The following is a 24038-nucleotide window of genomic DNA, read 5'->3' on the forward strand; positions in this document are numbered from 1 at the left end:
ATTGTACTTTTATTTTGTTAAAATTATATATAAATATTTAAAAAATTTTTTTGGCCATGCCATGTGGCATGTGGGATCTTAGTTTCCTCACCAGGGATCAAACCCGTGCCCTCTGCAGTGGAAACTCAGAGCCCTAACCACTGGACCATTAGGGAAGTCCCTAAAAATTTTATCTTAATTGCATTTTAAATTATTTTAATTACATGTTTAAACATGCATGCGTGCCTGCTCGGTTGCTTCACTCGTGTCTGACTCTGCAACCCCATGAACTGCAGCCCACCAGGCTCCTCTGTCCATGGGATTCTCCTGGCGAGAATACTGGAGTGGGTTGCCATGCCCTCCTCCAGGGGATCTTCCCCACCCAGGGATAGAACCCGTCTCCTGCATTTCAGGTGGATCTTTACTGCTGAGCCACCAGGAAGCCCCACATGTTTAAACATACGAAGTGTTAAATTTCCCCTCTTCCTTATTTTGAAGTGTACAATTCAGGAGAGTTAGACCCACACCATGAGGCTGCACTGTCTGGAGAGCCACGTCGCTGGCCTTCCTCCCTTGTGTTGGACACCGAGGTTGAGGCTTCCAATGGTGCCTCGGGGCCGATGGTGTGAGACCCACACACAAGTCAGAGAGCGCAGTTCATCTACCGCTGAGCAGAAAGGCACATAATGAGGCGAGGCGGCTGCCGCTTCCGGAGGGGCAGTACCTGTGGAGAGCATCCTGCCACAGCTGAGGGGTGGGGGTGCAGGGCTGGCCGGGGGGTGCGGCGAGGGCTGGGGGCTGGGGTCCCAGGGGCTGACAACTGACCTGGAGCCGGGATGGCAGCCCTGACTGCATACAGCCCGGCCGTGTTCGCACTCAATGATGTGCTGAAGCAGCAGCTGAGCCTGACGCAGCAGTTCATCGAGGCCAGCCGGCACCTGCACGCGTCCCTCCTGCGCTCCCTGGACGGAGACTCATTCCACTACCACACCCTGGAGGAAACCAAAGAGGTGACCACGGCGCTGCCCCCACTTCCATGGAGGGGAGAGGGCAGGGGGCTTCCAGAATCAAACCAAAGAGGTGACCACAGCGCTGCCCCCACTTCCATGGTGGGGAGAGGGCAGGGGGCTTCTGGGGCCCCCACTTCCATGGAGGGGAGAGGGCAGGGGGCTTCCAGGGTCAAACCAAAGAGGTGACCACAGCGCTGCCCCCACTTCCATGGAGAGGAGGGGGCAGGGGGCTTCTGGGGCCCCCACTTCCATGGGGGGGAGAGGGCAGGGGGCTTCTGGGGCTCCCACTTCCATAGGGGGAGAGGGCAGGGGGCTTCCAGGGCTCAAACCAAAGAGGTGACCACAGCGCTACCCCCACTTCCATGGGGGGGAGAGGGCAGGGGGCTTCTGGGGCTCCCACTTCCATAGGGGGAGAGGGCAGGGGGCTTCTGGGGCTCCCACTTCCATAGGGGGAGAGGGCAGGGGGCTTCCCGGGCTCCCACTTCCATAGGGGGAGAGGGCAGGGGGCTTCTGGGGCTCCCACTTCCATGGAGGGGAGGGGGCAGGGGGCTTCCGGGGCTCAAACTGGGGCGCTGGGGATGCTGGGGCCTAAGCCCCCTTTGGTCCTGGCCGAAGGAGCCCCTTTCTCTCCTTGGCTGTGAGCAGGGCTGGGGCAGGGATGCCGTGTGACGTCAGAGCAAAGGTGCCCTTCTCCTGGGTGAGGGCCCTGCCCCTCCACAGACCCTTCCTGAGAGCCACCAGTCCTGAGGGCTGGCGCTCAGGGGATATCACACTCATCTCGCTTTTTCCCCTGCAAAATTCATTTCTTGTCCGATGACAAAAAGACATTATTTTATAAAAATCCTGTTGGAGATCTGTTACTTATAAAGTTCTCCATAATTTCAGGGATAAATATTACCAGCTTGATATATATCCTTTAGATTTCTCCTATGTAATATATAAACTGTTCAGCATGTGTACAATATCATGTCATGTATCCTATACAACGTATAAAATATATAGAACAGGTGTAGTGTTATACGTGATGTGACAGGTGTTTCTTTGTAGAAATGGCATCCTACTATATGAATTGTTCATTTTTAGCATTTCAGCTACATATATTTTAGTATGTATTTCTTAAGAATAAGGACTTTAATAATCACAATACCACTGTAATACCAAAACCAAACTGACTTTTCTCAGTTACCATTATTAGGTGTCCAGTGTTCAAATTTTCACTCATCTCATAAAAGGTGTACGTTTCATTCCTATTTTCTTCATGTGTATCCAGAGTCCTACATCAAGTTTACTCAGTACTTTTTTAGACTCCTAACCTATATATATCGGAGAAGGCAATGGCACCCCACTCCAGTACTCTTGCTTGGAAAATCCCATGGACAGAGGAACCTGTTAGGCTGCCGTCCATAGGTCGTCCATAGGACGTCCATAGCTAAGAGTCGGACATGACTGAGCGACTTCACTTTCACTTTTCACTTTCATGCATTGGAGAAGGAAATGGCAACCCACTCCAGTGTTCTTGCCTGGAGAATCCCAGGGACGGGGGAGCCTGGTGGGCTGCCGTCTATGGGGTCACACAGAGTCGGACATGACTGAAGTGACTTAGCAACCTATATATATAGCAGAGGTTCTCAGCCCTGAGCAATGAGACCCCCGAAGGCCTGACCACCTGGTTTGCCTTGGCGGTAGGGTGGGCCTGGGAGTGGGTGTTCCTCCCACGGGCCCACTCTGAGAACCGCTGCTTACAGGCCACCCCACCTTCCCCACCTCGTTTCCTTAAAGTTTATTGGTTGGAAGAAAACAGGCTGTCCCACTTTCCCACATTCTGGACTTGGCTGATGGCACCCCTGAAGGGTCCTTGAACTTGTTCCGCTGTTGGACGTGTTAGCTGAATGCAAGCTGAAGTGATCTGATTGCTTCTGCCTACAGCCCCTGAGTGGCTGGTGGCCTGCTCTGCTCCAGGCCCATACCCTGAGGGTGGCACCCGAGCCCTTCTCCCCAGCCTGTATCCTCTGGGCAGCCGGGTAGCCCTGCCCCTGTCCCCTTTACCACAACCCCTCTTCCTCTTAGCCCCTGGAGACAGGTGCCATCCCCAGGACCCAGGACCTCAGTGCACGGAGGCAGCAGTGGTGATGCTTCCTTGTGTCCTCTGCCCCACAGTACATCAGACAACACAGGCCCGCCCTGCTGACCATGGAGGAGGCCCTGCAGGAGGTGAAGAAGGAGCTAGGAGTGCCAGGAGGGATGGGCTCGAGTACCTGAGGAGCTGGTCCCGTACGCCGGACGTGACACTCACCCCCGAGACCCCAGGGGGCGTTCGGTGGTTGGGGTGCTCATCGTTTCCAGCTGAGTAGCCGTCTTGTTGGTGTGCCTGTCGTGGGAGAGGACACCACAGGCCAGCGAAGGGGAACCAGGTGGAGCCTGTCACCACGCGCACAGGATGGGGATGCCAGCACGCCAGGGGATGCCACGTGGAGTGGCTCCACCGGGGCAGGTGCTGGCTTCTCAGGCTCAGGAGACGGTGGGGGTGAAGAGCCCCCTCGACTAACGAGGGAGCAGGGCCACGCGTCCATGCTCGGGACCCCCGTGAGACACCCAGGCAGAGCTCCGACCCAACTCCACGATTCAGACAGTGCACTCAGGACGCACCTCCGCCCTCCTCAGCCTGAGTACGCTTCTGATTTAAACGCAGGGATAAAGGTCTTTAAAAAAAAGGTCTTTATTTGAAGGCAAAACAGTAAAATCCACAAGAAATTGTTAACAACACATGTTTATAGTTTATCCTGAATCAGACACATTTGAACAATTCACAGCTACAGGAAATCTAGAACAAAAATCAAACAGTTTATCCTATCAGGTTGAAAAGTTGGAGAGGATTTTGCATCTTATTGAAAAGAATTTTCCAAAAATGTTTCTGTACAAATAAACAGCACTGCACCAAGCTGCCCAGGGATGCCAAGGAGGGCGGATCCCAGGCGGCTCCTGGCAGAGGTGGCCCCCTCTGGCCTTCCCGCCCTTTGGGGGTGGGCGGGGACCCGCGAAAGAAGTGGCCGAGCAGGAGGCAGGGCCAGGGCTCGCGCCCCACACTCTGGATGAGAATGGGCCGTCTCACACGAGTGCTGGTGTGGGGGTTCCTCTCAGTGAAAAAAGCAAGTGGAGACGCCAAGGGTCCAAGTTCTCCGAGGGCGTCATCATTCCGTGACCTGAAGATGCCTCAGGTGAGTTTCCTCAGAACTTTTTGTTTCTGCAGGTAACAGCAAATGGCTAATGTTCAAAAAAAAAAAAAAAAGAAAAAAAATCCTCAACTTAAACAGCTAAAGTAACTGAATTAAGGGCTGGTATGTCTCAGAGGAAATAGGTTTCAAATTATCTCACTGGGGATCAGCCTAGATCAGTATTCTTTTTTCTAAAACTAAACTGCTTGGAATAAAAATGAAAACCCCATTTAACTCTGCAAATCAAAAGTTCTGCCTTTTTCCATCTTTAACGAGTGAGCAGTAGCAGTGCCTGGCCTGGCGTGCGTGAGCAGGGCCCGTGCACACACGCCCCCTGGTTTCAGAGGCTCAGGCTGAGGGGGGAGTGAGGCGGCCATGCCTTCAGACGGTGGGAGGGTTTATCCAGGGGTCTTGTGTCTCTTGCTTCACTGTCCGGGGAAATAAGCTTGTGGCCGCGTGGGTGGCACCCCCCGTGATGCCTGCTGCTGCGTTAGAGCTGGTTTGCGGGTGGGGCCTGGGCCTTCGGCACCATCCAGTGTGGCATTGGTCACGAGACCCGCACCCGTCTTCCTCCTCATGTCGCGCCCACGGGCAGAGCCGAGGGGAGCCGGGCTGCCCTGCCATCCTCCACCAGCAGTGGGCCCGGCAGCGGGGCTCTGCCGGCCTACTTGCACTCCTCTCTGGCCTTCATGCGGGCGATGAAGGAGTAGCTCTTGTTCCTGCGGTAGTTCTCGTAGGGGTCGTCCAGGGCCACGCCCACACCCTTGTACTGGTCCCACTTGTCCCGCACGTCCCCCCCCTTGATGGGGTCCTGGATCCCTTGCTCTTTCACGCCGAGGCCACCGGATCCACTCCAGCCTGAGAGAGAGACAGATGAGTGGTTACGACCCAGGGGAAGCCTGAAGCGTTGCGCCTTTACCCTGATGTGAAGTTCAGTGCAAATGCCTACAGGGAGTCCACGACATGCAGGGCACACACTTGGAACTAACGCGGTGAGAAAGAGCGCCGGCAGAAGCCCTGCAGGTTTCTGTTTCCAAGCGGGAACCTTCTGACTCCCTCAGCCCCCTCAAACCCCGAGTGCCCAGAGCGGGCTGTTCTGTCTTCCCCGGAAACTTACCCATTTTCACCAGCATCTGATGTCCTTTGTTCTCTTCCCCAAGCCTTGAGTCGGGTATAGGAGGTGCTGAATTAGAACCCAGACCAGCCGAAGAACTAAAATTAAGACAGGTAACGTCTTTTACAAAAGAGTGGATACATTTATTGGAATGAAAACTTAGAATATTACAGCGTGTGGTTTCTATGAAGGGTCGCCAGCGTGAGACGGACACACACACACACGTTTCGGGTCTCTAGCCGCCTTCTTTATCCTCTTCGCCGGCCAGTTAAGGGGGTCCCCTAAGATGACGGTCCCTGCCCCACACTTGGTGGCAACGGCCGGCCACACCGAACCCGTCAAATGGTTAGAAAACAGAGCCCAGCCCTGGCCTTGGGCTTCACAACGTGACCGCAGAGGTAAGAGCGAGGAGTGAGACGCGATGCCACCGTCGCTGCGCTAGCGAGCGCCCAGGGGCCCCCAGGTGCCGCCTGGGCGCGGGCCGCCTAGAGCGGGTCTTCTAACGACACGTTTCAACATTCACAGCAAAGCATCAGAGGGTTCCAGCGCTACCAGAGATCATTGGACAGTTAAGACAGAAATCTTACGGCGGGGTGGGGCTCCTGGACCGTGACCGGTGCCTCCTTCCTGGGGAGTAGGACTTGGACCTTGAGCGCGAGCGGGAGCGGGAGCGGCTGCGAGAGGAGCGGGAGCGGCTGCGGCTCCTGCGGGCCGGGGAGAGGGAAGAGTCAGCACGGCCACCAAGGAGCCCCGGGCCTCGCACCCCATGCAGCGGCGCCCTGCTCACCTGGATCTAGAGCGGGAGTAGGAGCGCGAGCAGGAGCGGGACCGTGACCTCGAGTAGGAGCCGGACGACTTGGAGGACCTTGAGTTGGAGCGTGAGGAGGAGCGCCCTCGGCTTTTGGATCTGCTCCGAGACCTTGAAGGTCCACTGCGGGGAGAGGCCTGGTGAGCCGGAGACACCCCCCAGCCCGGCCCTAGAGGACCCAGAGGTGCCCAGTGCGGGGTCAGACACACCCTTTCCCGCACGCTGTTCGCACCAGCCTGTGCGTCCTCTCTTTCTTTGGCTGTGTGGGTGGCGGCTCCCGGTACCCTTATCGTAGGGTGCTTCACCCAAGACCCAGGCAAAGACCAGAACTGACCCCATCCCTGCCCCTCGCCTCAGGCGTGACACCACAGAGAGCCTGTGGGCCGTGGTGGAGCTGCCTGCAGGCCGCCCTGGGACGAGACTGTGGAGACTCGCTCTCCACGGGGGACGCGGCGGGCACGCGGCTCTCACCTGTTCCTCTTCTCCTGGCCTTTCCTCCGCCGGGCCCGCATCTTTGCTCGGAAGAACTCGTAGAGACCGTTCTGCTCCCAGCCTTCGCTGTAAGACACAAGTGTCCCAGGGCTGAAGGGAGACCAGAGTCTCCCTCCTCAGGGACCTTCTCCTGCCCGACAGGCTGTCCCTCTCTTGCTTGGGATCCTGAGCAAGGACCCAGCACGAAAGCCCTTGGGGGCTTGCCTCAACAGGCTGCCCCTTGGAGGAGGAGCCAGGCTGAAGGGCGGGCCAGCCCCGGGATGCGCCCCCAGCCCTGCGTGGCTTCCTCGCCTTTCCAGGCTGGGGTTTCTCTGAACAGCTGAGCAGGGTCTGCAGGTTACCATAACAGGGGCTGAGGCACTCTGATGTAGGCAGGTAGGCCTGTGCCCTGCCACATGGCAGGGTAACCGCTGAAGTGAGATCACCAGGGGAGAGGCTCCTGAGGGACGACTATGACAAAGCCTGCTGGGTGGCAGCTGGCCATCTCTGAAACACACCCGCCCCGAGATAAGCGCTTGTCTGACGTGATAAAAGCTTTCTATCGAGGGCACTGCACGTGTGACACGCGAGCTGGGGGAGAAGTGGGCCCTCCTAGTCAGGCTCCTCACGCCACCCCGGGGCAGAAGGTGTGCCTGCTGTGAGTTTCTGGTGAAGAAAGACCCGGGAGGACAGGCCGGGAGGGGACAGCAGCCTCCCCTCCTGCTGCCGGCCCCCCGGCGGGTCTCCGGGAGTGCCATACCTGTTCCTGGGCCTGTCATGGGAGGGAGGGCTGTAAAAGGCCTCCACGGCCGCCAGCAGCCTCTCACTGGGTGGCATGGGGGGTGGGAGGCGGATGTCTTTAGGATCCAAAGGCTTGTACTCGTGGTCTTCCAGCTGCAACAGAGAACACGCTGTCACCACTCCCTGCCTCAGCGCCCCAGGCCCATCCCATCCGGGGAACCGCGGGGCAACAGACAGCTGTCCTGGGCATCAGAGTGCCTCAGGCGGCCCTTCTTGGGAAACCCCATCCTCTTGTACGGCTTTAGCCACACCAATGACTCAGTAGCTACAGAATTCTCTCTCTACCAAAAATGCAAAGACCTTATTTATCCAGACACTCCGTGGACCCCAGATGCCCTCACTTGCCGACCACTGAGCTGTGCCCAGATGCCCACCTCTGGGGCCCCGCTCTGTGCCCCCTTCTCTGCTCCAGCCCCTACCCCAAGGGCAGCCCCGCTGGTACCTCGACCTTTAGCTCTCCACACTGCCCCCGTGTAACCTGTCTCAACTTCCAGGGAGGGGCAATGACCAGAGTGCCCTGAGCCCTGGCCCTGGCTCCCTTCTGACCCCCTCTCCTGCCTTGCTTGATTGGTTGACCACCCCTTTTCTGAGAAACCCCTGTCCTCAGTCCCTGGACAAGGGGCTTCCAAGGCCAGGACCAAGAGGACCCCCCTTCACGCCCAGCCTTCTCGAGCAGTACCAAACCTGCAGCCCAGGACAGACACTCAGAGGAGCAGAGGGACACGGGCCTTGCTCACGGCCACGTGTGAGCGTGCGAGATAGGGTTGTTAACTGAGGCACACCCTTAATGACAAGCTGGTCAAGTTTACTGGGGTGCAGGAAATGGGGGGGACAGGGGCCTGGGAAACAACGTCTTGTAGCCAAGTGGAGAATGGATCCTACCCATGACTGTCCCACCTGGAGGACAAGCATGCGTGGCGAGGCCTGGCGCTCAGCTCTGCAATGTTACCTTCACGAGGGGGGCCATGAGCCCAGCAGGGAGGTCGAAGTAGGGCACGTTGGGGACCAGGCTGGGGTCGTCATGGTTGATGTGCGGAGGGCCCTGTCGCCGCATGTGCGGGGGCTGCCCGTTGAAGCCGTGGGGCGGAGGGCCGAAGTCAGGGTGCTGGGGCCCACCCCAAGGTGGGTGCTCGTTGATTCCAGGGTGAGGCATGCGGTGGCCGGGGTGGTGGTGAGGGGGTCCCATTTCTGCAGAACAGAAACTGCACTCAGGCCTGCTGGCAAGTCAAGAGCTGGGCAGTGCTTCGTTCACAGCCCCGAGGAATAGCTGGGGCTGGCAGTGGCCTGTCCTGCACGCACAGCTGCACCTAACAGACCTCCGGGGTGAAAGAAGGAACCACAGGGAAATCACATAACCTTCAGAGAGCCATGTTATGAGCTTGACTGTGCAAATTCCCCTGCAAATTCACTCCTAGTCCTGAGGAACTGAGGTCCTGTGAGTGGGCCCTGATCCAATACTGACTGGTATCTCTATAAGACGAGAAGACTAACACACAGAGGAGACGCGGGGAGAGGTCGGCCATCCACAGGCCCCCAGGGGGCCTCAGGAGGCACCAAGCCAGCTGACACCCTGATCTCAGACCTCCAGCCTCCAGAACTAACTGTGGAGAAATCCTTGCTGTGGGAGGCACCCAGCCCATGGCCCTGTTACAGCAGCCCTAGAACACTTCACGTAAGCAATAAACCTACTGGTTTCCCAGCTCAATTTATAGTCAAGAATGGATGCGAAAATCCAGGCAGAAGCAGAGTAGAAATGAAATTTTTTTAGAAAACACAGAATCAGCCAGCCCACGTGTGGGAGGTGCCCACAACAAGGCTGCCAGTGTGCGCTCACCTGCCCCCTGTCCAGGCCTGGGCTGGGCTTCCCTGTCACCCTACGACCCCTCCGCCTGCCACCCTGGCTCAGGGCGTGCCAGGTCACATGGCAGGCTGGTGAGTGAGCTGGCCTCAGGGATCTCGGGACAGGTGAGGATGTGTTCACTGGCCCCAGGACGGACCCTGCCCCCCAAGGCTGATCTCACACTCACCCGCTTGAAAGTCCCCTTGAGGGTAGTCAAAGCGGTGAGGGTAGGGCGGCCGCTCGAAGGGGTGTCGTGGGGGGAAGTCGTCCTGCATGAAGCGGGGCGGGAAGCGGTTGAAGTTGTGGGGGTGCGGTGGCTGGTTGAACTGCGGGTGCTGCTGGTGGGGCGGGAAGGGCCCGCGGAAGTGCGGCGGCCGCTGCATGCGGAAGGGCGGCTCGCGCTGGCCCCCGCCCCAGGGCGGCTGCTCGTGCTGGCTGTTCCAGGGGCCCTCGAACTGGCTGTTCCAGTTGGGGTCAGGTTGGCTGTTCCAGGGGGCGTCGCGCTGGCCGTTCCAGCCGGGGTCCCCGCGCTGCTCGCCCCACATGCCCTCGTGGCTGTTGTTCCAGGGTGGGCAGTGGGGCGGCCCGCCCTGGTGGTGTGGGTAGGGGGGCTGCTCAGGAGGCTGCAAGGCAAAGAGCAGAGGTGAGTCCCGGCCCGTGCCGGGCACACAGGGTGCGCGGCAGCCACCTGCAGACACTGGTGTCCGGCTGCAGGGGGACGGCTGTGAGCCCAGCACCTGAGCTGCAGGCCTACAGTCCAGCCGGGCACGGCCGCCTTCACGTCACTCTGACCCGGGCGGAGGATGTGAGGTGCCTGCCTGCACTCCGGGCCCAGAATCTCAACTGCCGCGCCCACATCGGGGCCGGGGAGCACCCCAACCTCACGCCTGACAGGAGCCGTGGGATGAACGCCCGTCCATGAGCCCCTCAGCAGCACAGGGCAGGGGTGCTTCCCCAGTGCTCCCCGGGTGTGCAGGCTGAGCCACGGGGCCGCTGACCACACCCCTGCCTGCCTGTTCCCCCTTCTGTCGCGTCTCTCCCCAACGCGGTTCTCTCATCCTGTCTCAGTGTCTGCTATGCCACCAGGAACGGTCTTACCGTGAGTTGAAGACAAGTTCCAGAGCCTGCCCGGCTGCTGCTCTCAACACTCAATGAGCCGGGACTGCAACCCAGACTCAGGACCAGCGTGAGGCTGCCCAAAGGGCCACCTCCAGGAGCAGGGCTGGGAGGCTGGCCCAGGCCACCACACCCTCAGGTCTTTCGAGAGAAGCCCCAAAGCCAGATTTTCAATATAACAACTATTTCAAAATGCGTAAGACGCCACATGGGCAGGCCAGGCCGTGGTGTCCTACCATGGATGGGAGGCACACTGCTAGCCTTCAGTGAGGGAGCCCCACTGTTGTGAGCCTAACCTGCTGGTCCCCAGAAAGACTGAGCCAGAAGACCTGAGGCATGTCTGTTTCCGCATCAACCGAATGGGCAGAAGCGCCCCCACGTGAGAGGGTGCCCATGACCTGGCTGTCACCGCAGGCGCCCACAGATGGGGCCGCTTTGCGCGGACACCCAATCCTTTGTGAAGCTGAGGGTAGGCTGGGGAAAGGGGGGCAAATCACAGCCACGATCCCTTACTCGTCCGCCCAGAGCCATCTCCCTTACACACCCCCGTCCAAACAGGATCACCAGGGAGGGCCACACCCAGCACGGCCGGCCCACAGGCAGGTGGACGCCCAGAGCTGGACCTGGACGCTCTGACCAGGCCCAGGCCTGGACAGCAAACTGTGGGCTGCCTGCCAGTCATGCTCTGCCTGATGAGGTGCACCCGCCCTGGCCTATGAGTCTGACTCCAAGGAACCTGGGGAGGGACGGACCAGCGTCCCAGCCCCAGAAAACGCTGCCGGCCGAACACTCTTCACTTCCTTCCCTTTCTAAGCACCAGGTTCTTTCTAAGGTGATGAGATGTTGACACTGCTGGCTGAACCAGTTAAAAAGGGAAGGAAGCACAACACCGCACTATACTCGACACGGTGAACCTTCTGAGCATTCACGTGAACGCGGCCTGTGTGAGAAGCCCAGGCAACCCAAGCGCCCAGGGAGGATGCAAAGGCCCAGCTTTCCTCCCCAGCTCTGTCCCCACACCTTGGGAAGATGACCACCCTCTGGCCGCCCCCGGCACCCCGTGCCCTGCTGCAGAATCAGTTAAAGGCCCATGAACCCACACAGGGGCCAGCACCCACCTGCCTGCCATCCACCTACCCCAGCAGCAAGTTCTAAGAGATACCTGCTGTTGGCCCCAAGGAGCAACGGGGTGAGGCTGGTCGAACCAGGGGGGCTTGTTAGGTGGGATCTGGTCATGGGGCCCAGGGCCACGGGGGCCGCTGGCGGCAGGGTCCTGAACCCCTCCTGAGGTGTCGTACTCGGAAGACCCGGGCATCTGGATGGGAGGCTTGCTGTCATCTAGAACCAGACAAAAGAGCAGTCAGAGAAGGGGGCGGCAGGAAGCACCACCAGAAATGATCTTCAGCAAGCACCCAGGGCCTAGCCAGGCTGGGCTTTACTGCCCAATAAACCCTTCATTTTTGACCCCACGGAAAACTGCCACTGCCTCGGGGAAGGCAGCACAGATAGAAGACTTGCTCGAGATATACACCTCTCTTCTTTGAAAGCTTGACAGTAAGTATCCTACTTATTGACTGCTATACCATATGGAGTTTAGCTTACTCAAAAATTTTTATCCTCATTTTATTAAATACACTTACTGTATCTAGCTGAAAAATCATTTCTTCCCAATTGTTATTGTTAGATTTTCTAGTATTTACAAAAAAAAAAAAAAAAAGATTTTGAATTTAGTTAGCTGTGCCGGGTTTTAGTCGCAGCATGTGGGATCTAGTTCCCTGACCAGGGGTGGAACCCGAGCCTCCGCATCGGGAGCACAGAGTCTTAGTCACTGGACCATCAGGGACGTCTCAGATTTCCTAGTATTAAACCACCCTTACATATTCCTAAAACATACCCTATTTGATCATGATGTACCTTTTAAATCCTTGGCTAGACTTCACTTGCTGAGATTTTATTTACTATTGTTTCATCTCTGCTCAGAAATGACAGTGGATTAACATTTTTCTATATTACTATCGCAATAGACCCAGATCTTCCTAGACTTTAATAATTCCTACTCCATCGGCTCTCTTAGGTACTTGACATCTTTTAAAAAAATTTCTTTCCCTGCTCACGTGCATCTTGTGTAAGTTATCCTGGCCTAGAAAATGACTTGGAGAGCCTTCCTCTCCATTCTCTGGGATGGTTTGTATGCAACTGTCTCAGGTGTAAGGGCTGGGTTGCATTTACCCGTGAAATCACCTGCCTGGTGCTTAAGTAGATTAGAATCTGATCCTAGGATTGGGCCTGAGACTACAGAACCCGAGCCCTTCCTGAGGGGAGAAGACTGCTTTCTGGAGGCTGCCTCTGGGGGGTGGGTGCTGAGGAAGCCACGTACCAGGCTGGGTGGTTGGCGGGATGGCCGGGGCGGGTGTGGGGGCTGGGGGCGGGGCAGGCGGCGGCGGTGTGGCCTTGACGTCAGCTTCCATTTGCGGCATCTGGATCTGCTGCTGCTGCTGCTGCTGTTGCTGCTGCTGCTGGGTCAGGCTGTTGACAAACTCCTCATGCTGGGTCTTGAGGGTCTGGATTTGCTGCTGGAAGGCCAGCTGCACTGGCTGGACCACTGAGGAGTATTCAGTGATGAGGGTCGCCTGGGGGAGAACATGGAAGCCAGCGCTCAGCATGTGGGACTCAAGGTCTGGGACCCTCTGGAGCAGCACGGGACAGCACCCAGAAGGTTGGGGCGATGCTGTGGGCAGCAAGGTCCAGGGGTCCAAGGCTGGTGAGGGACTGTCACGCAAAATAGTCAACTTGGGCTTGACAACCACAGAGCATCTCAATCTAGCCAGATGTGGTAAAGATCAGCGCCGCGGTAGCTTAGAATTCCCTCACAAAGGGAATACACAAGGACGGCCGTGCCCTGGGCTGACACACACCCTAGGACGGGCTCACAGGCCATATGGCTTTGAACAAGTCACCACCTCCCTGGGGCCTCAATTTCTTCATCTGCAAAATGGGACGATAACAGAACCTACCTCTGGGGACTAGGAAGTAACACAGTGAACAGCACCAGGGCGGCTCAGTAACCATGAGCTACTGCCACCAACTCAAGAAGAGAAAAGCAGGGAATGTCACTGTGGTGTGGTGATGTGAGCCCGTTCTCATTTAGCAACAAAAAAAAGTGGGTAGAATTTTTTAAGTCTGAGATGCACTTTCGTCATTTGCCTCTCTGAGCACGAAAGCTTCTCCCCTGTAGGGAGGGCGGCGGTCAGGAGCATCACAGGGGCGACAGTCAGCATGTGGCTTCTGACGCTCAAGCTTCTGACACTTCTTGATGTGCAGGAAGACGACACCTCATGGCCTGACAATCAGGGGTGTGAGCTGTCTTTTATCCAGACAGCTGTCGCTGGGGTGGCAATGCCAGAGCCACGGCAGAGGGAGCCAAGGAGATCTGGCCCTCCTCTCCCTGCCCTGCAGCCCTGTCCTCTGAGCAGATGCCCCCTCTGAGAAGCACACAGGGGACCCTGCGCCCAACACAATGACCATGGCAGCCTACTTAAGGTTTTCCGCACGTTCCTATCATGCCTGGAGGACCAGGGCAGACGGACCAAAGACAACCCCGAGAGCAGGGTCCACATCAGGTAGCTGGTCATGGCAAGCCAGGAGACACCCTGGCGGGCTCCCTTAGGGGCAGCTCACTGGCCGTTGTGGAGGGGGTGGGCCCCAGTGCTGCTCCTCAGACCCCGCCTCCTGCTGCTCACCACCACACTAGGGCACCCCTGGGAGTTGGGTTTGGAAGATGCTACCAGGACCCCGAGGGCACCACCCAGCCCCCAAACCTCAGGGAGCAGCGCCCACCTGGTACTGGCCGAGCCCCAGGGCAGGGCTCTGTAACTGCTGGATGATGGAGTCGTCGAAGTAACCGTTCTTCTCCCAGAGCTGTAGGAGCTGGACATGGAGAAGGGAGAGGCTTGTCAGGGGGAGACGAGCGCACACGCCCCCAGTCCCTGTCTCCGTCCCCGCCCCGCCCCGCCCGGCTGTCCCACGTACCCGGGCGATCTTCTGCTGCTTGTCCTCCTCCACGGCCAGGAAGCTGGTACAGTAGATGGGCACCACGACCTTCTGCAGGGCGGCCAGCAGCTCCCGGGCCTGCTTGCGCTGGCTGTGAGGGAGAGACCTTCCGCGCGTCAGGGCCCTGGGGCGGGACCCAGCCACGCGCCCGTTACCATTACGGCTCCGGCCACAGCCCCCTCTGCCTTCTTGGGAAACGGGCCCCCAACCCGGCCAGGACAAGGGCTGGGCCCCCAACGAGAGCCGTGCTGGCACCTGGGCCCGAGGGACAGACAGCAGTGGGAAAGAACACAGCCCTGGGGCTCTCAGAGCACGGCCTGTCCCCCCCCCCCCCCCCCCCCCCGGTCCCCTCCTCAGCACCATGACCCTTCCCTCCCAGAGTGGCCTGAGGACTGCCAGACATGGGCTGGTGAGAGCCCCTGCTGCCCACAAGGGCTGGGCTGGTGCTGCTGTGGGCGTGGGGCCTAGTCCCTGAAGCCTCGCTCAGCAGAGCTACCCTCTCTGTGCAAGGCAATCTGGGCTGGGATCCCGCCTTCCACGAGGGAGCACATGGGCTGTCAGGGGGCCTAGCAATCAGGTCCGCAGAATGAGGTGACCTTTCAGCGGGGGCAGGGTGCAGCCGCGGGTATACTCTGAGCGTGAGTGAGTATGGGGACTCCCCAGGCTGTACGATGAGGTGTCAGAGCCTGGGAAAGAAGCGGGGCAGCTGGAGCCCCTCCCAGAGGCGAGCCCACCCCAGGGAGCTCAGAGACAGCAGCAAAGGCCTGAGGCTGGGGGAGGGCAGTCCAGGCAGGAGGACAGGGCCGGTGGCACTGGGCTTCCTGACAGCGGGGCTCAGGAAGGGCATGGCTGCAGAAGTGCCAGAAACAGGGCTGTCTCTGCCGAGCTGCCCTGAGTCCATGGAGCGGCTGGTGGAGCAGAAGGGCACACAAGGTTCCGAGCAGCTGCTAGTTTCCCAGCGGCAGAGAAATAAGGGAAGGTGAGGCATGGAGTGCGAAGTGGAAGCGGAACTGCCCACGTGGCCCAGGAAACAGGGAGTGGCGGGCCAGTTGCATGCGGGCGGAAATGGGCAAAAGCCAGGTCTGAGCCTGCTGCCCTCATGGGAGCTGTCCCTTCAGCCGGTCAAGTTCAAGGTCAAATGTGGCAGCCAGTCTTCACAGCGACAGGCTAGCCTCACTAGCCCTGTGAGCTTCCACCTGTCTTTGGCCCAGGGATTGGTTTCGCGACTTAACCTTTGTTGTAAGACACCAGAAAGGCCATGAGCAAGTACATACTGGCCTGGCCTTAGTACATACTGGCCTGGCCTTAGGACGGTTGGGTGGAGAGGGGAGGCAAGTCTCTGGGCTGGGACACAGGATTAGCCAGGAGGCCCTATTGGAAGACTCCTGAAGCAGAGTGCATTCAGGGCAATGGAGTGTGTGTAGATCAGTGAAGAAAGGAAAATGAGTGGCAGGTATGAACAAGGCAGCCAACGGACACTGGAAAACACGCAGAAGTTGCCCTGAAAGCAAGGCGCAAGGGGACGGTGGCCTTGGGGGGGCGCGGGGTCCAGGGTAGGGGCTGAGGGGTGTATGTGAGGGGAGAGGGGGTGGCTGTCCTCCCCGTGGGGGCTTGTGGCTCAGACCAACCCTCAGGAAGAGGGATCCCAAGACAGGCCGGGCTCCTGCGGGCAGAGCAGCGGCCGGGAGGGGGCGGAGGAGTGGAGGCCGGCGGGGCCGGCGGGCGCTCACCAGTGGTGCAGCACGTCGTTGATCAAGTAGATGAGGTGCAGCCGCAGCTCGAAGTGCGCCCCGTCGGCCGTGATGCGGTTGCGGAGGTGGCCCGCCATCAGCTCGCAGTGCGGTGGGGACTTGGCATTGCTGAACATCCAGTTCTTCCCGGCCTGCAACAGCCAGGACAGCGGGTGACGTGGGGCCGGCGTCCCCAGGCCTGAGGGTGTGCGGACGCCTGGGGTGCCCACCCACCTTCTCTCTCTCTCTCTTGGCGGGAGAGCCCACGAAAGTGCTCAGGCAGAAAGTGGAGGGAGAAACGGGGTGCCCCGAGAGTAGCCCCGGCCCAGACAGGCTGTGGGCGGCCCCACCTCGTCAGGAGCACCAGACTCTGGAGTGCGCCCCCGCCCCCGCCCCCCTCACCGAGATGGCGTCCTTGGTGCAGGTATCGATGATGGGCTGCAGCAGGTTGTCAAACTCGTTCATGTCCAGCTGCGTCTCCTCCAGGAGCTTCTGCATCTGTTGCTCCAGTGCGTGGGCCACAGCTGCTGTTACCTGCTCCTGGAAGGCCAGGGGACGCCAAGACTGCGTGAGGAGGGACCCCGGCCCAGGCACACCCAGGCTGGCCCGTCCGTGCCCGCCCCCAGCATTCACACCAGAAGCCTGAGACACGCATCGGAGAGTCACGCCGCAGTACAAGAGTAGGCAGCGGGGGGAGCCAGGCAAGACACAGGGGGAGACATGCCCCCCCAGAGGTGACAGATGGAAAGGTTAAGGCCCAGAGGAACAAGGAACCTCTGCACGTGAACTCACCAAAAAAATAAAGACAAATGAGTGGCGGTGTGAACAAGGCGTGGGGAGGATGCACATAAACAGACACCAGTCAAATAAACGCAGAGCCATCGTGCTGGCAACCAGGAGTCCAAAATTAACACGCGATGCCAGACTTCTGCCCATTAGATTGGCAGACTGAGGTATGGCTGAGACCCAGTGTTGCAGGGGGACAAGCAGTCAGCCCAGGGCTGGCTGAGGCTGGACTGCTCGGTTTGTGAAGAGTTCCATGTGCAAACTGAGAGTGAACATTCTGGAGTGTTTTGTTTCCAATACATCAATTTGCGTCTCAACTCCAGTAATAAAATTGGGGCTGGTGTTTCAAGTGTCCTTATCCACCTTGGGTTTCCAGCAGTTGATCCTACTGTATCTGGCCAAAGTACCACCAGTCTGTGATGGACTGGGACAAAAGGGTCCACCTCACAAGAGCCTCCTCCTAACTGGCAAGAACAGTGCGAACGGCACCAGAGGCCACCTGGCGTTCTCTGTCACACCATTTCCGACGTGCAGGCTCACTTGTCACATCTGCTGCAGCGTGATGGGGGCATGTGTGTCAAAGCCTATGCAATGAGCTCACTGGGAGGAGACACAATCTTAGGTTCTGGCGTGAGGGGTGGAGCTAAACACAACAAAGGCGGTGGCGGCGCGGGAGGAGCGACGACTGTCTCGCACCAAGCCCTGGGCAACGGGACAGCCCCGTCCTCAGCGCCAGTGCAGACGCCAAACCCGAGACACAGAGGTGCGTGCCGGGTGCCCCTCGGGAGGAGGGGTGGGGTGGGAGGAGCGGGCCCGTACCTGTCTGAGGGCCAGTAGGTGCTGCTCCTGCTGCTGCAGGTTCCACTGGCTCTGCTGGATGAGCTCGTCCATGGACGGGGTGCCCTGGGCTGGCGCGACGGGTGCCGCAGGGGCCAGCGGGGGCTGGGGCAGGGGAGGCATGGTCGCAGCCGGTTCCAGCTCCGGGGCCTGCTGCTTGCAGATGACTGGACGGAGAGGAGGAGAGGCAGCCCCTGTGAGGAGGCGGCGGGGGTCCAGGTATCCCCTTGGTGGCTACTTGGGCAGCTCCCCTCCGTATACTCACCCCCCAGCAGAGGACCCCTGTGACCTGTCCCAGCTATGTTCACCCTGTTTCATAGGGCCTGGCCCTGGGCCCTTTCCAGTTGCCCTCTCCTCGGAGACCTTTGGGATGGTCTCCACTCTCCAGCTAACACCATCTGGCCTTGCCCTCGGTCCATTAGCCCAGAAGCCCAAAGCCACCCGCTTCCACCCTCGCCTGGGCCTGAACAAACAGTCCCTCCCCAAGGGGCTCTCTTGACCCCGAGCACCCTTGCCTGCTGTCCCCCAGTCTACTCTTCCCTTCCCAGGTAACAAAGCTACCGAGCCTCTGGAGGGCCAACCAGCAAGGCCAAACAACCGTGGCCCTGTGGAAGGAGCGCGGCAGTTACCCAACACACACGGTGGCCTCTGGACACTGGGCCCCTCGCCTGCCCTTCCACAGACTCTGCTCTCCTGTATTCAGGGGTCAGTCGATTGAGGCAGCGTGGGCTGCCCCATCCTGCTGGCAGGAGACAGGATGGGCAAGTGCAGGCCCCGAACCTTGCCAGATAAGACAGGAAGGGAGGACTTGGGGAAGGGTCCCCAGACAGATGGCTGCCCTCTCTGCCTCTGGGCCTCATCTGGTCTGAAGAGGACCATACTCTGCTGGAGCCCTTCTGAGTCCTACCCTCAGGGGTCCCAGCCAAAGAAAGAACAATGAGGTGGAGCGTGCTGCCCAGGGCCTGCCACAGGGCGTCTAGGTCTGAGTTGGGCCTTCCGGCCCTTGCACCCAAGGGCAGCCCATGGGACCACCCCGACGTGCAGTCTGGATCGCGCCCCTCGCTGCTTCAGCACGTGTCGCCTTGCTGTCTTTCATTTTCTGTCTTTACTGGCTCCTCCCATTAGCATCTAGTCATGGTGGAGTCTTCAGTCTTTACAAACTCCCCCTTCAGCCTGTGCCTCCCCATCCAACAATTTTACAGCCAAAGTTCATCTTCAGTTCTTCTCCCCTTTATCTCAACCCACAGAGGCCTGGGCTCTGCCGGCCCACCCCACCCTCAAAGCCACCGCAGCCATCCCCACTCAGCCAGATGGCGCCGTTTCAGCTCCTTGTCGCATGTGGCTGGCGTGGCCGTCCCCTTCCTCTGTCCGACTCGTACATGCTGGAGGCCTGGACTGTGAACTAAACGCTCTTCTCTGAGCAAGCCTCTAGGGGAACGTGATGTATCGCTGTGGCTGTGGTTACAGTCTGCACTCTACGACAGGGAGCCTCCAACCCTTGGCCTGTGAGGAACCCGGCCGCACGGCAGCAGGTGAGCAGTGAGCAAGCGAAGCTGCATCTGTATTTACAGCTGCTCCCGATCGTTCCCATTATCGCCTGTGCTCCGCCTCCAGTTAGATCAGTGGCAGCATCAGATTCTCACAGGATCATGAACCCTACTGAGAACCACGCATGTGAGGGATCCAGGTCTCGAGCTCCTTATGAGAATAATCTAATGCCTGATGATCTAATTATGGTGAGTTGTGTAATTATTTCATTATCTATCACAATGTAATAATACTAGAAATAAAGTGCACAAGTATAAGGCACTTGCGTCATCCCAAACCCGTCCCCCCCCCCCCCCCCCGCCCCCACCATCGTCTGTAGAAACACTGTCTTCTATGAATCTGGTCCCTGATGCCATAAAGTTTGGGGACCACTGCTCTATAACCCCTAAATCTACCTGTGGCACCCTGGATTCCTCAGGCTTTAGGTCTTAGACCAAACAGCCACTGTTTTCTGCAGATGCCCCAAACAGGTATGGTTTTCTCTTGCCCTGTGCCCCACCCCTTCCAAAGCCCCACTCCTGATCCATGGCTGGCACAGCCACGCCCACTTACCCAAGCCAGAAGCGAAGTTCGTGCACCTCTCTCTCCTTTGCACCCCACACTAACCAGCTGCCCCACGTAGTCAAGTCACCCTTCTAGATCACACAGCACTCTGCACGGCCATCGCTGCCACGACTCTGGCTTGACTCGTCACCCTAGGTGTCCCTGCACCCAGTCCTGCCCCCTTTCCTCTTCTCTACCCCATGGCCGTAGTGCTGCTGACCCAAGGGGGGTCCAAGGGGCCAGCCCCAGGTGACACCGAGACAAGCACAGAAATAGCAGGGGAGTGTTTGGGCGCTTTCACAGAAATTTGATGTTTCATGGTTTACATTTTTTGGGGGCTGTGCCGTGCAACTTGCGGGATCTTAGCCCCCTGTCCAGGGACTGAACCTGGCCCCTGGCATTGAAAGCACTGAGGTCCTAACCACTAGGCCACTAGGGAACTCTCATAGAAGTTTACATTTTCATTGTACTTTGCAAAACTGTACTTTCTGCAACAGATTGGAGAAAAAAAACAAAACCAGTTTGCTGTGTAGGGTGTAGGAGTCTGTAGGGTATAATTCCTGAGCGGTCCCGGAACTCAGTCTTCTCAAACCACCAGGCTGGCTACATAATGGCTAGCCCTGCTCCAGAACACAGTACCAAAACCCTTCCAGAGCTTCCCTAGAGCTTCCAGAATTTCTAAGTCCTTTGCAAGCCAGCCCTCCCTGCTCTGCACTTCTGGCCACTCCAAGAATCACTCGTTCTCTGGGGTTTGGGAACCCTGAGCTTCTGGTTCCCACTACTCCTCAACCCCTCCTAAGGTTCCATCTTCTGTCTGAACACTCTTGTCTCCTCAATTCCTACTTGGTTAACTCTGTCACAGACTTTAATGGCAACGGAGATACTGTTACCTGCAGAAAGGATTCCCTGAGCCCTGATCTTCACCTGCTAGAAGCATTCCAAGCTCCCCACATTATGGCACCAAGTCCCAAGCCACCTCCTACTGCTGACCTTCCAGAGTGGGAGTGGGCTCCCCTTGAAGGAGAAGCATCTCTCACCTCATGGTCACTCAAACCAAAACACAGTCCTCCCTTGCCCAGTTACATCACCCACATAAATATCCAACTGGCATTTCAGTTCATGTATTCTACCCCTTAACCCTAGCTGTCCCCAGGCCCACTTTCTCTACTCTACTCACTGACTTAATCCAGACCTCATCACCAGCTGCCGGCCTCACTGGTCCTGGTCTCCATTCATGCTCCCTCCAGCCTGTCCGCCACATAGGCCACGCAAACCCAACCCACCTCTTCCTGTTTCAGCCTCTCTAGTGGTTCCCTACTGCCTGTATCAGGGGTTTCAAACCTGATGGGCTGAGGCTAAGGAATGGTTTGCTCCAGAAACACACAGGTAAGTGAGTACATTTTGCCTACAATTTCAGGCAACAGATCTCCCCTAATCACATCTCTAACCTAAATAGGCAAGACTTCCTTGGTGGTCCAGTGGTTAAAAATCAACCTCCCAATGCAGAGGATGTGGGTTCGATCCTCAGTCAAGAATTAATATCCTATATGCCACAGGCAACTTAAGTTCTCACAACACAACTGCCGAGCCCCTGAGCTCTGGAGCCCATGAACCACAACTAAATAAATATTAAAACAAACGAAAAACCTGAACAGGTACCAGAAGAACCCCTGAACAAAGGAAGAAAACCCAAACTTTCCCCTTGGAAACTTTCCCACTCCAGAGCAAACTCTTCTGTCTACACATGTCTAGGTGCCATGCTGGATCTCTTACGCTTTGGTTTCTCTCTCGGCTCTCAAAACACACTGTGCCTGTCCAAGCCACTGTACTTTTGCCATAAGAACATCTATTACATGCTGCCTGTTAGGCACAATAATGTCCCAAACAAGGTCTGGTTGACCTCGAGGAGTTTGTAGTCCAGGGAGCATTCACCTTTCAATGTCCAACTGCTTGGCAATCTGCAACACAACGGTATCTAGAAGCTAGTGATTTGCTATTGAACAAGACAGACGTGAGCTCAGGGACTATCTATTTGGTGTCTATATTTGTTATTCATAGGCTAGTGGTGATAACAAACTCCATCTTAAACTCTTTAAGGGTAAGGCCGGGTTTCTGAAGCACAAACCAGTGAACATAAACAGCTGCCAAGTAGTAAAGTCCACAGGACAATTCATTTTGATCTGGATTGCAACCACCAGAAATGCACAAAAACCCTGCTGGACGCCCCAGAGAGCCCGCAAAGAGGGCTGGACGGTATTCATCCGGAGGGTCCCACTCAGCCTGGCTTCTATCACTTCCTCTCTGTAAAACACTGAAGCACTCTACTCGGTGACATCAGTCATCAAGTTTGCAAAACAACAGGAATCCTTGATTCCGAGCCCAGAAGGAAGATCAATAACCTCGTTCTCCGTAACACTCGGACTGCAGCCCTGAGGCTGCAGGACTCCAGAAACAGCGGAAAAGATCATACACGCCGAACTAATCCATTTTCACAAAGAAATACCATGCGACCCCAAATAAGGCGTTTAGTGGTAGAGCCCGAGATGGAATCGGAGAAAGGAAGGGCTAGAGGAGGGGGCCCGAGAGCTGGAGAGGACTCACGCTGCTGCTGCTCCAGCGCCAACTTGCACTTGTAGTAACTGTAGAACTCGCCTCCGAACAGAAAAGAGAATTTCGGGTTGTCCTTCTGCTTCTCCATCGTCATCTTTTCAAACTCGGGCCCGTTCCGAGCCACGAACTGGGCCAGCTTGTCGATGACATTTCGGAGCTCCTGGTCTGGAGGACGGAGAAAAGGCCACACGGGGCATCAGCGAGGACCGCCCAAATCCGGGGGCCCTGGTTTCCCAGCCCGCGTCCGCCGGTCGGGTCCCTAGGGGTGGGCCCCGGAGAGGCCGCCCTTGTACGGGTCCCGATAGGGGCCAGAAGCGCGCCGGGAATGCGAGGACCCGCGGGAGAGGCCGCGGGCAAACCCGGGAGGCCGAGCCCCGCCCCTTCCTAGGCCCGGGGACCCTAGGAGGCGGGGCGGGTCAGCTGGGGGTCCCGGGGAGAGATCAACGGGCCCCGAGTCTGGGCTAGGCCTCACCGTCTGGCGGCAGCGGCATCTCCATGGCTCCGGCCGCGGGGAACGTCCTCCGGCGCCTCACGATCGCCCACCAGGGCCGTCTGCGGAAGCCGGCCGGAAGTGGCGCGAGGGAGCCTTTTACGGCTGGCCTCGCGCGCTGCTTCCGCCCGCCACTTACGGCCGTCGCCAGGAAACCCCGGAAGTGAGGGCTCGGGGTGGGCGGGGAGAAGCCGCGCGTGGCTGAGCGCGCGGGAGGGGCTAGCGATGCGCACGTGCGATGGCTTTTCCGCGCATGTCCAGAGTGGGCTCATGATGCGCGACGCCGGGCAGCGGCTGGAACGGCGCGGACGACCGTTAGCCGCGGGCGTGCTTGTCCGCGTTGCAGTCCTAAGGCTTGACTGGCTGAGTTCTCTGCGGGAATAGGGAACCTGGGGAATTCCTGCCCATGTCAGGGCCTCTTTTCTCCTCGCGGGGCCACGGCGAGGAAAATACGAGGTGAGGTACGTCCGGGAGGCTCCTGGACGCGGCGCCTGTCACATCTCCCCGGGCCCGCCCGGAGGTAGAAGCCGAACCGGGAAGCTACGGGCTTCGCAGGGATGGAACTGGCTTATTGAGGTTCAAGAGATCTTCAATTCGGTTTCTTCTTCTCGATCCAGCGGTTTGATAAGATTTTAAGGCGAGGGAAACCCCCACCTCCGCTAGCCTCCGAGTGCGCCCCTCTGGGGCTCCCGTGGCTTTTGTGCAGTCGTTTAAGCAGCGGTGATCGAACGAGCGCCCAAGACCTGCGGGTGCTGGGCCCTCTACACCGCGCGTCCAGAGGCCACGGCGCCATCCTGAAAGATGCAGTTACAGTGCTTCCAAAACGATGATGTTAATGTATGCCAATTGTGGAGAAAGGTAACAAGCTGCAGTATGTATTAGAGACATGTAAACTGTGGACTTGCCCGGTAATCTGACGCTGAGATAGCTTTGTTCACATTAATACTTGGTTGGCTATAAGGTATTTTATTTTGTGGAAATGGATGTCTGTGTGTTTAGATAAGTTTCTTTTTTGTTGTTTCGTAATTTCTCCCATCTGACGCTTATGGTTTGTCTCCTGTACGCGAAATATTGCCTTAGACCAGAAGCCGGC

The 24038-nt window shown here is 57.9% G+C and overlaps 2 protein-coding genes across 5 annotated transcripts in view; one reads left to right on the top strand and one right to left on the bottom strand.

The window, feature by feature from the left end:
- C9H19orf44 (chromosome 9 C19orf44 homolog) overlaps positions 1–4435 on the top strand; it is a 23065-nt gene extending 18630 nt beyond the window's left edge. Inside the window, exons 7-8 of the mRNA XM_025293768.3 lie at positions 823–1059; positions 3147–4435. Coding sequence (XP_025149553.2) covers positions 823–1059; positions 3147–3340 — 431 coding nt within the window. The 3' untranslated portion in view covers positions 3341–4435. The remainder of the gene's footprint in view (positions 1–822; positions 1060–3146) is intronic.
- Positions 3688–23089, bottom strand: LOC102411611 (calcium homeostasis endoplasmic reticulum protein). 4 transcript variants are annotated; one of them, XM_006057860.4, is made up of 17 exons: positions 22928–23089; positions 22447–22620; positions 17737–17921; positions 16534–16671; positions 16132–16283; positions 14381–14492; positions 14189–14278; positions 12729–12981; positions 11514–11689; positions 9423–9858; positions 8345–8583; positions 7355–7488; positions 6595–6681; positions 6103–6246; positions 5903–6019; positions 5319–5413; positions 3688–5059 (listed from the first exon to the last, which is right to left on the bottom strand). In XM_006057860.4, the coding sequence occupies exons 1-17, from the start codon at positions 22950–22952 to the stop codon at positions 4866–4868; spliced, it is 2751 nt and encodes a 916-aa protein (XP_006057922.1). In that variant the 5' UTR covers positions 22953–23089; the 3' UTR covers positions 3688–4865. The 4 variants fall into 4 exon arrangements, with proteins under 4 accessions (XP_006057922.1, XP_025149551.1, XP_025149552.1 ...); XM_025293766.3 differs by having other exon boundaries at positions 14381–14525; XM_025293767.3 differs by having other exon boundaries at positions 17737–17948.
- Positions 23090–24038: the final 949 nt, after the last annotated feature.

The sequence above is a fragment of the Bubalus bubalis genome, chromosome 9 (assembly GCF_019923935.1).
Source record: "Bubalus bubalis isolate 160015118507 breed Murrah chromosome 9, NDDB_SH_1, whole genome shotgun sequence".
Taxonomy (NCBI): Eukaryota; Metazoa; Chordata; class Mammalia; order Artiodactyla; family Bovidae; genus Bubalus; species Bubalus bubalis.

Excerpts from the sequence above, each read along its gene's own strand:
- LOC102411611 (XM_025293765.3), bottom strand. The coding sequence starts at position 22,952 with ATGGAGATGCCGCTGCCGCCAGACG. Across the intron at positions 14,526-16,131 it reads AACGACGTGCTGCACCACTG|GGCCCTGACGCGCGGAAGGT; the intron begins GTGAGCGCCCGC and ends GTCCCGCCCCAG. Across the intron at positions 8,584-9,422 it reads TCAAGGGGACTTTCAAGCGG|AAATGGGACCCCCTCACCAC; the intron begins GTGAGTGTGAGA and ends TCTGTTCTGCAG.